This window comes from Carassius carassius, chromosome 34 (assembly GCF_963082965.1).
Source record: "Carassius carassius chromosome 34, fCarCar2.1, whole genome shotgun sequence".
NCBI lineage: Eukaryota > Metazoa > Chordata > Actinopteri > Cypriniformes > Cyprinidae > Carassius > Carassius carassius.
The window spans coordinates 14,134,300-14,150,519 of NC_081788.1; the positions used below are offsets into that span (position 1 = coordinate 14,134,300).

A 16,220-nucleotide genomic window follows, 5' to 3' on the forward strand; every position below is an offset into this window, starting at 1 on the left:
TGACCTGTCTGAAACATTGAAGTTTAGAACAAACATTTATTTTGTGTGCGCTCTTTTGCGATTGAGATCAGTGGGTTACTGTTTTCCCCTCTCTTCTAGATTCGACCGTACGTGGGCTGCTTGGTTCAGTACCTTCCTGTTCTGTGGAAGCAGTCTGAAGAACACAACATGCTTCGCTGTGCCATTCTCACTACCCTCATCCATCTCATACAGGTACGGCATACCCACGGGACCAAGAATGAAACCGATAACGAGCCTTTGAAACGGTCGAGTCTGGGTGTTTAGCTTTCTGTCTGTGTTTCAAGTGCTCACTTGAACGTGATGCGCGCACCTTTACCGATTGGGGGGACTTATTTTATTTATTTTGTTTATTTTCATCTGTGAATATGAACAGATGCCCTCCTGCCCTACTGAGCACTTCTCTGGTTTTCTGATACTTGCAGAAGACCTTTATTTTTGTATGACTTCGTCCCTTCCTGTTGTGAGTGTATGTACACTCATGCGGACAGCGGCTTGTTGTTAACGGGTGTATGTGAAAATTGCCACTGCTTCTTCATCTTCCTCCACATGGGATCCTGCAAGCTTTTTTTTTTTGCTCCGTGCATCAGGAGCAGTTTCTGTGTCACTCTGGCCCCTGAGGAGATGTGACACTCACATTTTAACCATCCGGAGTCTTGAGTTTGGCTTAACTGAGAACTCCACTGAGTAACACTTGGCTGATACAGGAACAACAAGTTTCGTCAAAGCTGACTAAAAGTGATCGAGGATTATCTGCTTTTCCTAAAAAAATAAAAATAAAACTTTAAATGTAAAAAAAAAAAAAACATACTTTCAGTTACTTAAATGCACAATAAAAAACTATGAATATTAATAAAAACAGAATTATCTTTTTGCTAATTAACTCTTCAAATAACTAAAATTAATTGGATAATTATTAACATTAAATTATTATACAATAATTAAATTAAATAATTGTTAATATTTACTTTAAATGACAATAGTTACTAAATATATTGTTATTAACAATTATTTAAACATGAAAGAAATGTATTTATAATTAACATTATAAAATTTTGAATTTCAGCTAGGACACATTTAAATTATTAAATATTATTACTAACAACTATTTATAATTGTTATTAGTTATTACTATTATTAAAAGAATTAAAACATAATTCTCTGTGTACAAATTGTCAGTTATAATTACGTGGAGTTAATGTTTCATTTTAAATTAATTGCATAAAGATTCCTTTGAGGAGAATTATTGAGTAATCATCAGCTTGAATGAGCTGTTCTTTGTCTTTGAAAGTGCTGTGTGCTTCAGTAACCACATCTTGCATATTAACATTTCTCGCTCGCGTTAAAGACCCTTCATTACAGCATCTTCAGTTCTTGTAAAGCACAGCCACATAAATCAGTCTAAAAGATCGCCCAAGGCTTGGCTGAAATTTGCATACTTGTGCCAGCTTTGTTGACCAGATCTCATTACTTTGTATTTATCTTTTGCTCAAGCCCTTAGATTTGCATATTAAAATGCCAGCGGTTCTTAAGGAAACCATCTATTGTGTGCGTATCTTACCACCCGCCATCAACAGTTTGCTATTAACCTTGCATTTGTTTGTGTTTCTGTGGCCTCCTCTGCCAGCCATATGGTATCACAGCTGCTGCCCTCCAGTCTGGCACAGAATGCTGAAGAGACAATATTACCAGTGAACATTCAAAGTCAATCATCCCTAAATGGCCCTATCATGGGTCCATCCCCAAAAGCATATTTTTGGCAGATGCTTCAAAATGGATGCTCTCTTTACTGCACAATCGGATATGATTTGTTGTCCTGCAGAAGCTAAATTGCCTTGGTGCATGCCGTAGCCTGCAAAATTGTCCATTCTTATGGATGGAGGTGTTCTTTGGTAAGATTTTTTACTAAACTAGAGATTTTTGTAATCCAGCTGGAATTGTTCTTTGGTAAACAAGAATATGGCTGTATGCTATACAGGAGGCATAGCCACCCTGTGAGAAAGTGGAAGACTCTCTGTACTTTTCAGGATATTTCATAACTATTTGTGGTTTTAAAGAGAAAGCACCACTGATAAGTCATGGCCTAATGGTTAGAGAGTCGGACTTGTAACCCGTATTGTAAAGTTGTGGGTTCAGGTTTCAGGTCTGGCAGGAATTGTTGGTGGGATGGAGTAAATGTTCAGTGCTCTCTTCCACCTTCAATTACATGACTGAGGTGAGACCCTTGAGCAAGGCACCGAAACCCCAACTGCTCCACGGGAGCCACAGCAATATGGCTGCCCACTGCTCCAGATGAGTGTTCATGGTGTGTGTGCACTTGGATGGGTTAAATGTAGAGCACTCATTCCGAGCATGGGTCACCATACCACACATCACTTCAATTTCACTTTCATAATATACTTTCAAACATACATAAAGTATTCAAAAAGAAAAATATTTATTACAGCTAGTTCATACAATAGGATACAACAGTCATACATCGCTATTAGGACCGCGCGTCCTGTGTCAAGTTTCCCGCATCAGCACGTGGAAGTTATCAGTCTAAAAGGTCTGCAAAATCAACTAACACTAAATATTGGACATAAACCAACAGATTGAATATAAAAGTATTCAAAACAGGTATGTTCATATATTTGGAGTAAAGTTAAATTAAACGGATACATCAGTCATACAGTGCTCTGGACCGCGCGCCCCATGGCAGGTTTGGTTAAAATATTGCACATATATAGGTCACTCAGATTTCTTTTTAAAGTGCAATGAAATGCCTTATCAGCAGATTATGTACGTCTGTGTTTGTGGTTGGAGACCCCTTCACTGGTTGCAGGCTCTCATCCTCATTTGTGCGTGTATGAACTGCTGTGCTGAAGTGAAATATTGCGCCCTCTTGCGGCTGTAGACGGTAATGTTTTCTCTTGGTTCATTTCTTTTGGTTCATGTCAAATTAATTTTGATTAAGTCGCACCTGACTATAAGTCGCAGGACCAGCCAAACTATGAAAAAAAAATGTGACGTACAGTCAGGAAAATACGGTAATAATAATTTGATACATTAAGAGGAGAACGAGCCTAATATCATCTTGACTATTGACAAATAAATCTGCTGCTGTCTATCTCTGACTATTGTCGATACACGATACTATCGTCTATTTGCACAACCATAGTGGGCAGTTTTTAGGCACAGCAGCAATATAATATAGTATAATAATAAAAATAACTTAACATTTTAAGTTTGTTGAGTGTTAGTATGCCTTTGTGAACATCGAATTCTTCTCTATTGTAGAAAAATCTCATTCTCATTACGATAATGTGAAATCTCATTGCCATATTGTGGGGGGGGGGACTCATTACCATTGTGTGAAAACTAATTTTTATTCTTATTACTGAAACGCGGAAAAATATAATAAATACAGTGTGAAAAAAATTCTAATTACTAATTTAAATAGGAACAAAACAATTGTTTTCTCATTTCCTTAAATCACAACAGTCTTTATCATTATTATGTGAAAATGTCACTTAATGTAAAAAAAATAAATAAAAAAAACTAAAAAAATCATATTCTCAATTCTTTAATGAATAAAAAGTAAAAATATTACCAAATTGTGTAAATGTTTATAGTTATATAATAAAATAGTAATAGAATCATATTTTTTTGTCAGTAGTAAAATATACGATGTTGGTGCTTGTTGTACTACCGTTTTAATAATAAATGCTGGTTTTCATTTTGTAATCGTGTCCAAACAAGATTACTCTCATTTTGCATGATTTTTAACCAGAAACCTGAGCTTTAAATGAAAGCCAGCTTTTATAGCTTGATGCTTTGAGTCATATCTGGTTAGGACAAGGTGTCATCGTTCAAATTACTACAAGCTAGATAGTAAAACATCCAGACACATGACAAAAAAAACTCAACTTTCCAAACTACCATTGCTCAACACCTTGTCATGTTGCCAAGTTATGACTCCTGGTGTCTGCAGTGGGTGTCCTTGGATTTTGTTTGTTGTTTTTCATCATTGGCCCATTGACAGTTACAAACCTTCACCTGGATCCTGTGGATAATGCAGCTCTATCGTCTCTGAGCCCCTGGGGCTTTCCATCTGTGGTTCTGATGGACCGCTCAGAATCAGCAGACTGTCGAAGGCAGTCATGCCCTTTGCCGGTGGTCTTTGTGATGAGCCCTCATCAGTCAGAGGCTGAGTGGATGTATCTCACCCAGGGGAGAGCAAGGCTGCTCTCAAGACCAGGCCCTTGAATGAACCCAGAAAACACATGGCTGCTGGTGTATTCCTGAGGTTCCCGTTCTAGAGAGCATGGAAAATTTGACTATCACACCTGCTGATATTCAGTGCGAAAATTATGTTTTTTGTGCTTGACTGTAAGATAGAGGGAAACTCATTTTGGCAGCATTCCCTTGAAATTCTCTTGACAACCTGTTATCACACTTTTATCTGAATACAATTTTTTTTACAAACTTTTTTCATCGTACAACCTGTTTGTTTCGGCAGGACTGTATAATAGAGCTAATGTTCAGGGATTTTAAAACCCTTGTCAGAGAAGCCAGAGCTTGTTAAATTTTATTCTGAAAAGTTGAGTGATTAGTTTTCCCTTGCTCGGGTTTGATGGGTTGAAATGTTTTTGTGTTGTTCAGGGCCTGGGAGCGGAAAGCAAGAATCTGTATCCCTTCCTCCTGCCTGTTATCCAGCTCAGCACAGATGTTTCACAGCCCCCTCACGTTTACCTGCTGGAAGACGGTCTGGAACTATGGTAAGTCTCCAAGAGTGTATCTGAGCCAAAGGTTTATCCTAGGAATAAATGTTTCAACTCAATCTTTAGGTCCTTATGCCTTTTGTACATTTCCAGTCAAAAGTATTTGTGCACCTGACTGACCGAATAGGATTAAAGATTTAGGCTTTAATGGTCGAACTGGGTTTTGTAGACCAATATGAATTGTGGTGTCATATTAATATGTTTTCAAAACTCTGTTGAAAATTTTTGGAATGTATAGTGAAAGAAATTAGGCTAACAAGTGTCAGTGTACATTTAATAGTCTTTAAAAAGCTTCCCAAATGAGAAAACGAGAGTCTGAGACATTTTTGATGTGGTGACTTCTTCCAAATGTCTGTCTGTCATTTCATAGTACAGAGATTTCCAGAACAACTTTTTTGTTTTGGTGGTTATCATATGCTATATGCTGAAGCCGCACACAGTCTTTGTGCTTTCACATAAGACATGTTTGCAGTGCATAACTTATCCACAGCTTGTACAACAATTGGTTCTCTATTATATTGCTTTAAAATCGAAATGCTGTCACTGAAAGGCTTTTTTAGCATTGTGATTTATTTTGTAGCATTGTAACTGTGAAAGTGGCATTGTCCACAGTACAGTTAATACAATGTTTCATAGACACAAAACTTGCCCTATACACAAAATGCAGAGGAAACTGCCTCACGTGCCTTTTCTTTTGCCTTTAAATCTTTATTCTACAGGACATACAGAACTTTGTTTTTCCATCTCCACAATGAGATCCATTATGTTGCTTTGTTTTGCAAATGTGAGGTAAAGTGTAGTTTTCTTTGCTTTACCCAGGGCTGAACATCAGATGGGGACTGTGAAAAACAGTAGACTTTAATTATATGCTTTTAGATGAACTTACTCCATTTTCTGTGTTTAAAACTGTTCAAACACTCTTGGCACTAACTCCTACCAGATGTTGTTTAAATGGGTGATTCAGCCTCATATCTGTTTTTCTTATACATGGAGTATTTTAAAATAAAACAAAAAAAAACAAAAATAGCAAATTATTAGCATTATAGTTCACAATAATGGACAATTGCATTTGGTAGTGATTGAAAAGACCACATTTGTGACCCTGGACCACAAAACCAGTCTCTGGGGTATATTTTTAGCAATAGCCAAAAAAACATTGTATGGGTCAAAATGATTGATTTTTCTTTTATGCCAAAAATCAGTAGAAGTAAAGATCATGTTCTATGAAGATATTTTGTAAATTCCCTACTGTTAATATAGTAAAACTTAATTTTTGGTTACTAATATGCAATGCTAAGACTTCATTTAGACAACGTCAAAGGCGATTTTTTTTTTGCACCCTCCAAATATGTTGGATCCTAATAAAACCATACATCAATGGAAAGCTTATTTATTCAGTTTTCATATGATGTATAAATTGACACTTAAGACTGCTAGATCAATACATCAGAAGACACACCTTTGGTAAAAACTTTTACATTATATTCTCACTTATGTCTCTGTATTCCTTGCTTTACTATAATACTCTCTTTGTTTCACATTCTCAGTTTTTCTGCATCTATACTTCTTATAGTGCCTGCTGTCCATATCCTTATACTGTCACAATTTTATTCTATCTATATGTCTTTGTAAATAATATATATAAATGGGATCCCATATCTGGAATCTCAATTCACTGGAGGAGGTGGTTTTATCTCATCTCATTTCATAACATGTTGGTTTAACTAGCTTCCTCTGCGCTGGTTGAAATCGAATTCTGTTATATGCCCTATGAGGCTATTTTTTATTTTAATTTATTTTGTATTACATTTTACAATTTCCTTTTTCTTTTTTAAAGTGATCAAGTGAAATATCTTTGTTGTTCTTGAACAGAGGAATTGTTGATATGTGACTTTTTTCAAACTCAAGAGATTGTTTTCATTTCCCTAAAGACCCTGTATGTATTTGACATCATGTTTAATGCACCATAGTGCGTAAAAAGTTCAGATCTGTCAAAAAATGCTCCAAAAACCACATGACTCGTGGCTTTTTTACCCCTGCACTCAACACCGCTCAGCACAGAATAAGGGGCCGTTCACATATCGCGCCTAAAAACGTGTGGAAAACGCTAGGCGCGCCGCTTTCTCCTTCTCCAAAGCGCTCGGGCAGTTGCACTCTTGAGGCCTCTGCTGTTGCTAAGCAACCATGACCTGCTCTTTCCATGAAGACGCGGAAATTTCAGCAAAGGATAAATGGATTTTTGCAGCACTGAAAATCGCTTGCAGTAGCTCTGCTACTAAATTTATTTCAAAATGGCAATCCATATATAGCTATGGTCGGCTGTTCCTTCATTTTGGCTGAGCTTTCTACGTTGTTACGGGAAAGGATGAAGCTGATTGGTTAGTTATTGTCACATGACCTGCGGTGCGCTTGCGGCTCTCTGAAAAGTTGAGATGTTTTTAACTCGATGCGGTGCGGACGCACCTGGAAAAAATTAGCTGGTCACGACCGCATCACACCGCATGCGCGTCGCGACCGCTTCGCTGCCATTATGAGCGCATATACCGCGCCTACATTGGAAATAACGAACATGAGCACGCATCACGTTTGTGCCGTGAGTTCAACTCTGCAGCTGGCCACTGTGGTGAACATAAGAAGACAAATTTCCAGCTTTCTGTCAGCTCTCTTCATACTTCTAACTTGCTGCTCACAGTTGTACAAGAAGGTTGCCTGATGGCATACTGTTGATGCCTAGGACATCGCTATAAATAAGAATTGAATTAGCCACACCTTCTCTAGAAGTAAAATTTTAATTAGAATTGGAATGAAAACAAAGATGAATTTGCAATTCAAATAAATTTCTGGGAAATAAAGTGTACTACTGACTACAGATGAAGTGTCCTGGTAATAACTCTAGCAGCTTTATTTTGGAGTAGCAGTAGCTGTTTATTATTAAAGATGGAGGACGGACACCTAGAAGCGCGTCACAGAAATCCAGTCCAGAGGTCGTGAATGAATGAACTAGCTTTTCCGCATCAGAAACGGGTAACATGTTTCGTAGCATGGTGATGTTTCTAAGGTGGAAGAAGGCTGTTTTTGTAATGTGAGATAGCATCTTTGAAATTTATATCTAATAAAATGCTCACTTTTTTGACCGTTGAGGAAGAAATGACAGTATATCCTTCTGGAGGCAAATTTTATTCTAATTTCTAATTTCAGCATTGATGATAATGTTTAAACAGAAAATCAGCAATTTTGAATGATTTCTTAAGGATCATGTGACTCTGAAGACTGGCGTAATATTACAGTTTTTACTTTTTCATTTGTTTGTCAAAAAAGATCCTTAATTCAATTCTGAATGGCATATAACTGTAAATAAAAAAATCACACTTTCATATTAACAAAACATTTAGATGTAGAAAATTACTTAACCATTAAATAGGTTGAGATTTACCCAATTTATTGACTTTTTAATGGCATGACTGAGGCTGTGGGTGTCACATTTCGTTTGTCATCTTTGTTCAGATAATTCCTAACCTCAGAAATACAGCTAAAGCATTGCAGTGGAATTAACTGCCCTCAATCTAAATGGGATCCCAGTGGCTCTGTCCATCCTGTCAGATGCTTTGTCCTGTCAGCCACTGACACACGTAATGCTTAAAAGATTTGTGTGACAAATTGCCTGTCCAGATGCGAATGATAGCATGAATCATTGGAGTCGTGCCTCAGAGGAACGGAGCCAACCCTTTTTTATATAAGTGCCAAACATTACACTTAGCCATGCTGTCAAGAGACAAGACGATGTTGAGTCAGGAGAAATCTTATACATAAATTAATTTATCTTCAGCTCCAGGTTTAAACCGCATGTCCTACATACTAATCGATATTGTCTGTGATAAGCTCAATGCTGCTTAGTATTTACCACAGATACCTTCTCCAGCGCTGGAATGTATACACTCTCCATCTTAATCTACTTTCTGGGTAAATTTCTTTTCTCTCCGTTCTGTCAGTCTTCTCATTCTCTCTGCCCCCTCCTTGAAGAGGGTTTATTTGCCCCTTCGAGTTCAAGGCTTCAGTCTGTCTCTCTCTCTCTCTCTCTCTCTCTCTAGGGTTTGTTGTTCTTCCCCGCTGTCCATTTATCATTTTCTCTGAGTCACTCTATCTCTCTTGTATCAAGACAAAGAGAGTAGCTCTGTACAAAAACCTGACCTGCACAAAGACTCCTCTGTAGCCTCTGGATCAAAAATAGCTTCAGCAAATTTAGCAGTATCCATTTATTTTCTCGAATGCTTTTATTAAAAATCACCTGTTTTGTTTAAAGATTGAAGATATTTGGCTTGAAGCAGGCCTTTTTTATGAATTAAAGTGTTTCCATGGACACTAAAAGCATAGTTCTTTCGTTGTAATGTTACTGTCATTTGTAGGATTTTTTGATGATGACCAAGCAACATATTGAAAAATGGTATTGTATATTAAATGAAGGCTGTTCTAATGGCATGATCTTTCTCTTCATGCAGGTTGGTGACTTTAGAGAACAGCCCGGCCATCACCCCTGAGCTCCTGAGGATCTTCCAAAATATGTCTGCCCTACTTGGTAGGTAGTTGGCTCTTTCTAAGTGTACACTTTCCTTTTTTAATTAAAGATCAAGGTGAAAGCTAGTGCCAATTTAACTGTCCAATGGACATGCCTTGAAATGCAGGTCAAAGGCTTTTCTAACTGAATTAATCCTGTCAGTTAAATTTTTGTTTGACCCAATTTTTTTAATCATTTTTAAACAGTATTTTTTTCCATTAATTGTCTGTATTTTTTTCTCATCCATTTGCATTGCAAACTATATAAAAAAAAGATTATTTTCATTTTTTTTCTGGATCACAAAAAGTAAAAACACTTCCTGGCCACTCTTTTTAATTTTTAATGGAGGTATATAAGGATTTAAGTGGTTAAGCGCCAAAAGAACGCGAAAGTTCCATTAAAGTAACATGAAAGTGGTTCATACAACCTATATTCCTCACTATATTCCAAATCTTCTGAAGGTTTGTCAGAAGAGCAGACTGAAATTTGTCATTCACTGAAATTGTATCATCTGCCATTGTTTTCCTATGTTTGTTCATAAGAGAAGTAGTGAGATCCAGTTTATCCAGTGGCCACTATTTATGGCACTTTTGAAGCTTGTAGACAGAATTATTATTTCTTACATGGAATATAAAAGAAAAAATCATACAAAATAGGAACAACATGAGGGTGATAAAAAGATGATAGATTTATCAGTTTTTATCTAAGGATCTTCTAGAATATAGTTGCCTTTTCAAGTTTGCATTTAAAAGAAATAATAAAATACGCATCGTCCAAAAAGGCATTTTTACTGTTGTATGGCCTTGAAATGCATTTCACTGATTTTTTTTCTGTTGAATTTACAAATCAGAACTTAATTCATCCTCTTCAATTTTCTCACTTCATTTTGGCTGTATATTAACTAAGTTGACCTTAATCCTTTAATGAAATTGGTTTTTCAAAATTTAAAGTCAGTTTGATTGTCAGACAGCAGCTAGTACAAATGATGTACTACTTTTATTCGTGACTGTGTTATTCAATTAACTGAGCAGAAGGCAATTTCATATTCTGGTCGGTAGTTGTTGAGCTCTTTATTCTGCTCAGCCAGATCCTTTTAGTGGTTGTCTCTTGCTTGTATTTTTAATTCACTTAAATGTTATTTTGGTTGTAATAGGACTGTTTCTCAGAAGTGAATACAATGATTTACAGAGGTATTGCTTCCCTGTGGTTGTATTAGAATTAGATAATTAACGGTTTGATTGGGGCACTGTAATTAAATATGCATCACCACCTCCTAGCCTCTGGGAAGTGTCACACAGAATTGTTCACTCGAGAGGAGTCCTTTTAGCGTAAGGCCAACACCTCTCATAACCTCAGATGGCCGGAAAGATGCATAGCCTTCAGAGTCGAGGGTTGGTAGAGGTCAGTACGAGAGAGAATAAGAGAAAGCATTTCATTAAAGCATCTGCCGACACACTGAAATGCAAAGAGGGGCAGCTGATTGAAGCCATTTTTCCATTTGCATACTCATTTCTCCTATCTTAGTCTCTTTCAGGTGCTGATTGTAATATTTGCACAAGGGCCTGTTAAGACTCAGTCTCTTTCTTCCATTCTTTGGAGAGCTTGTTGGGAAAAAAAATAAAATAATTTCTCTATGGATTGGAATGAGGTACTAGAAAGTACCAGTATGTTATTACAAACTTGATATACCACATCATTCTATACAGTGTTGGGTAAGTTACTTTCAAAAAGTAATTATTTACTATTACTGAATACATCATCGATATTTTATTTAAATTACTTTAATAATTACTAATTACTCTGAAAAATAACTTAGTTACTCAACAGGAACTTATTCAAATCGCTAATTAGGTTGCATCTTAAAATCCCTATAAACCTCTTCATATGACCTCGCTTTAGTTTCATATGGATTACATAATCAAGTAATATTCGTTCAGTTAAAATTAGACACTTCAAGCTCAGATACGGGAAAGACACTGTACCTTGCTTTAGTTTCATACGGATTACATAATCAGAGAATATTCGTTTTCTAATTGAATTTGTTAAAAAGTAGACAAAAGCTTTCTATAGACATATTTCTCATGTGTCTGAGTCAAATATTCGCTGAGTTTGTGATGCGTAGAAAGTTGCTCATGGAGACCTAGACTGCAGAAAGTGCACCCTGTTTGTTTTTTATTTTGCATAAGCAGAATGTTTTGTTGTTATTGTCAGTGAACACAAATAAAAGTAGGCCCTTTTTAGATTCGATTGATTTTAGATTTATCTGTATCTGAGTATTTAAGGTTTCTCTGTGAATTAGGAAAAAAAGTAATGCTGCACTGTTACTTAGTAACACGTTACATCCAACACTGATTCTATAGCATCGACTCAGTAACCAGTAACCACTAAATGTCATATAGGATGTAAAAAAAATTAAATAAAATACTTAAATTTGTGCCTCAATCAACAATCAATTTTCTATTCATAGCTGTATCTCTTAAAAATGTGAAGTGGGACAAGAAAAAAAAAAAAAAAACTCCCTGAGAAGAGAATGTGAAACAGAAAAGGTTTCTGCTTGTCTCCAGCACTCTTGCAATCACAGCGCAGCATTCAGGCCAGCTTATCTGCCAGATTGATAAAAACCTCATCATCTGATGCTACTCTATGTTCTTAGCACTATTCGACAGGGGAGCAGGTCTCTCACTGCTCACAGCTCTTTACCTGCTGAAGTCTGGGATGAGAAGCTCCTGGCACATCCCTCCTGCTGGTTACACTACTGTCTTTCTGTGAATCTGGAGTGTGATGCTAAGCTGGTTTAGTGTGGCACTCCCATTTGCTCCCTGTTACAGTGAAATGGCTTTAGTTGTACATTTAGCGTTTAAATGTGGAAATTGGTTCATCCGTGATCACTTATCACAGTCTAGAAAATGAGCTTCTCGTATTTTAAAGTAGTTGAGGTCAACATTAAAGTAAACCAAGAAGATTTAAAAGCAGAAATGTGAGGCAAAAACCACTTCTGTTAAAACTTGTGTATTATTTCAGCTGTAGTTGTTTACAAAAATGTTTACCTTTTTTTTAACCATTTGTAGCATTGCATTGTCATAGAGAAAATATAAGTACAATTGCATATAATTTTACACATTTATAAGTGACTTTCCACACTAAAATCATGTTAACAAACATTTTTACATCAGGGTTTATACAGACACCTCTTTATGAAAATCCGGGACTTACAATGACTTTTTCCCACATGTTATACAGAACCAAGAACTTTTATCACATCCCTTCTGTCCTTCATAGAAGGATTTACATTTATGTAGCAGATTTTGGCTTTTGGCAGATTTATTTATATTTATTTATATATTGAGCTACAGGAAACTGAATTATATATATATATATATATATTAAATTTCAATGAAAAAATTTAAACGTGTATATATAATATAGCCATTACAGTGATATATAAACTGTACAGAATAAATACAGACTAAGAAAAAAATATATATAAACTAAAGAAACACTAAAATAATATTATATAGACGTTCAACTGCTACAGAGTAGGCTAAATAAATGCAACACCCATAAAACAGTTAACAGCATTTAGGCCTATTATTAAAGCTTCAGCTGAACTTAAAGAAAATGTTGAACCTGAATAACTTTATCAGATATATCTTGTATCAGAGATTTTCAAATGTTTGTTATTGTTGCTTCTACTAAGTTTTTTTTTCATCTTGTGCACGTAAACCACATATGCCTTTTTTTTCTTCTAGCCTTTAAAATTTCTAAAAGTTAAATTCAAGCAATTTAAGAATTTTCTGCAAACCCTGTTATATTTACTTTTTACTGTTTAAACAGTGAATATTTTAGCACTGACAGTTTGGCTTTTATATATAAAAGTTTGGCTTTTATAAGTACTACTCAACATGCTGAAGCAATGATTTTATTTTTTACTGGGAATGCTATCCTGTTTTGAACAGCTGGGCTGCTATAAAAATATTTGTAAACAAGTCGAAATGCTACTCACTTTGCTTCTACTCAGCACTCTAAGAACACATTTGATATTAGCTAGTATACCGAGATAATCTGAATGGCATTATTCAGTGGGTTGACTTGGTGCTTTACACATTTACTCTGTGCTATTAAACTGCAAAGTTACAAGAGTTCAATGACTTTTCCTGTAGCCCATATGGAGGTTAGAGCCAATAATGGAAACGTTGACACTTGGTTTAATAAGATTTTCAGAAATGTAATGAACTTCTCTATTTGTCACAACAAAGCTTCATTAGCAGTGTAAAAACTCCTACTCCAAAGAATGAGGTCACCATGCGTAACATGAAACACAACAGAAATCCCATAAGTAAACTAAGTATCCCATAATAGATTTGCCTTTTAAATGCCATCGTTTAACCTAAGAAAATTTTGCATGTTTGTGTGACTATTACAGTAGAGCGAGTGAATGTCTGAAATGCCATCGGGCTGATGCCCAAGCCTGTTTGCTTTACTTACAGTAGTTCACAGTGGCATAAAAGTCATTTGCTTTTTCAAGAAATATGTTTCTGTGGTGAGTTATTACACTGTTACTGATGGCAGCGGTTGATGATCTTGACAGCACTGGAATTGTCTCTTCTTTCCACCCTGTTTGATCAGGCCCTGCAGTAGAAATGTTTACCGAATTCTTTTTTTTTTCTTTCTTTCTTTTTCTTTTTCTTTTTCTTTTTTCCAGCAGTAAAAGCCCATAGATTTTCTCAAACAAATTTAACTTCACCTCATGGATATTTCAACGACCCTTTGACTGATTTTCTGCCGAGGAGAAAGAATATTCCTCAACTGCCAAAGTTTTAGTCTGTCTCACTTGAAACTGCTGAGGATGCACTTAAATATTGAAAAATATTTGGCCAGTGCTAATTTCAAATAATGTGACATGAAAATTCAAACCCAGCATCATAAAGCAACATTAACTTACACTGTGTCTACACCGGACGAGAGCAGCATGGTGCGGCCCAACAAAATACAATAGAATTTATGCTTCATTCCAGGCAGGTTTTTGAGCCCATAAGTCACGACTTCAAACCAAAGACTCACGACATTGTAGTGTTCCAGGCAAGTCACCTCAAACTGCCTGAGTGCAAGGAATTGCGGTAGCTAGATTACTAATTTGATTGCAACGTTATATTGTCCTAAAATCTATTTCTCACCGTTTACCACTTGCATAAACACCGCATCCGTTGGGGCTGCCATTGTTGTTTCGTGGGCTAAGTGACGTCAGAGTACATCGATCTAGTGCGAGTTTACGGATGGGAAGTCATGGGTTTGATTGCTGTTGCAGTGCACTTTCACAGGTAGAAGGTTGGAAAAACACGGTTTACGGGTTCAGTGGTAATCAGTGATGATGTCTACACTGGATGCGGTGCGACAAATCCCCGACAGAAAAACGCGTTCTATTTATGAAATGCTGACACAAAGTTCAAATGATTTGCAATGCTTTGTCACGTCCAGTGTAGATACGATGTGACCGAAAAAAAATGGCAAGTGTGAAATAAAGAAAAGTGGACATTGAAAATAGATCGATTCAAATGTGAATGGACTGAACAGTTTTGAGTGAGTCATAGCATTTTTATGGATGCTGGTTCACAGTGAGTACACAGTTTTAATGTAAGTTTGCTTAAGCCTAATTTATTTTTAAGATATGAGGTAAAATATCTATTGTTACTTTCACTATGGCTGTAAAGATCACGTAAATAATATTCAAACTCACATTAGACACTTTTAACATTGAATAAAGCACGTAATCATTACCTGAGAATATCATTGTCATATTTTTTGTATGTTGTTCCTGCCGCGACATCGCAGAAAATAAAAATCATTTCTAAAATAGAATTCCTCGCCGCTTATTGTCTCGTGTCGTGGGTGGTTAGGACAAAAACTACATGGAAAAGATACTTTTTATCGCGTCACATCTGGTTGGGACAAACGGTGTTACAGTTTGATCCCTATCAAAAATTTATCTGCAATTAGGAAAAGTGGAGAGAAGAGATCCAGGCTGGAGATGAGCAGGAACAGTTGTATGGCAGACATGGAGATCCAGATTTTTTGTTTGTTCATTTGTATATTCAACAGACAAGTTCTTCTGTATCTAAATGCAAAAATGTTCATAACTGATTGAATAGAATAGACTACTGGTGGGAAAAATATCAATAATGGGGGGAAAGAAGTTCATAATCATCATAACAGCGATGGCACCATCTGGATCACTTTGGTATCCTACTACAAGAAATAGTATAAAACAGAGCAGGTTTTTTTCTTTTATATAAAAGATTTCTTTTCTGAGAATAAAAGGATTACGGTGTTCCTTATCAGTTGAATAAGCGCGTAAATTATGCATAGAAGAATATAAAAAAGGCAGAACTTTTTATGCCTTGTAGCTTTTCATGAAAAAAATAAAAATGTATTTTGTGGTTTCAACACTTGTGCGTAATGGCACCAGCAAGGAAACGACTGAGAGTGTCACGTCGTTCATACATATTGAAATACAGATTATTAACATAATTTTCTCCACAAAAGATGTCTTTTGCACACAGGTAGGGCTCTTCACAGGGTACATGTAATTCGCTACTGCAGTTAAATTGTTGCATTATCATCACCTCTGTAAAAGCATATGTGAAGCCTTTGGCCTGCTGTTAAATTGTTGGCAAAATGCCTATCCATTAGCTTGTTTGAGTTTCTTTTAGAAAAGTGGCTTCATATCGACTATACAAATCTTAAAACCTGACATTTCTTCATGTGAACATTGATTTCAGTGATATTTCATTTTGTTAAGGTAATGTTTTTACTCCTCTTTTGGTTCATTGTCTCAAGCTATAGCTGGCATGCGACCTTTTTAAAAAGTAATTGAAATGACAAAAATCCAC

The 16,220-nt window shown here is 36.1% G+C and overlaps 1 protein-coding gene across 1 annotated transcript in view; it reads left to right on the forward strand.

Annotated features, from left to right (window-relative positions):
* The window catches only part of LOC132114442 (importin-11), a 146,488-nt gene that overhangs the window by 83,154 nt on the left and 47,114 nt on the right, over positions 1–16,220 (forward strand). Inside the window, exons 20-22 of the mRNA XM_059522565.1 lie at positions 100–213; positions 4,663–4,778; positions 9,278–9,354. Of these exons, the coding sequence (XP_059378548.1) occupies positions 100–213; positions 4,663–4,778; positions 9,278–9,354 (307 nt within the window). The remainder of the gene's footprint in view (positions 1–99; positions 214–4,662; positions 4,779–9,277; positions 9,355–16,220) is intronic.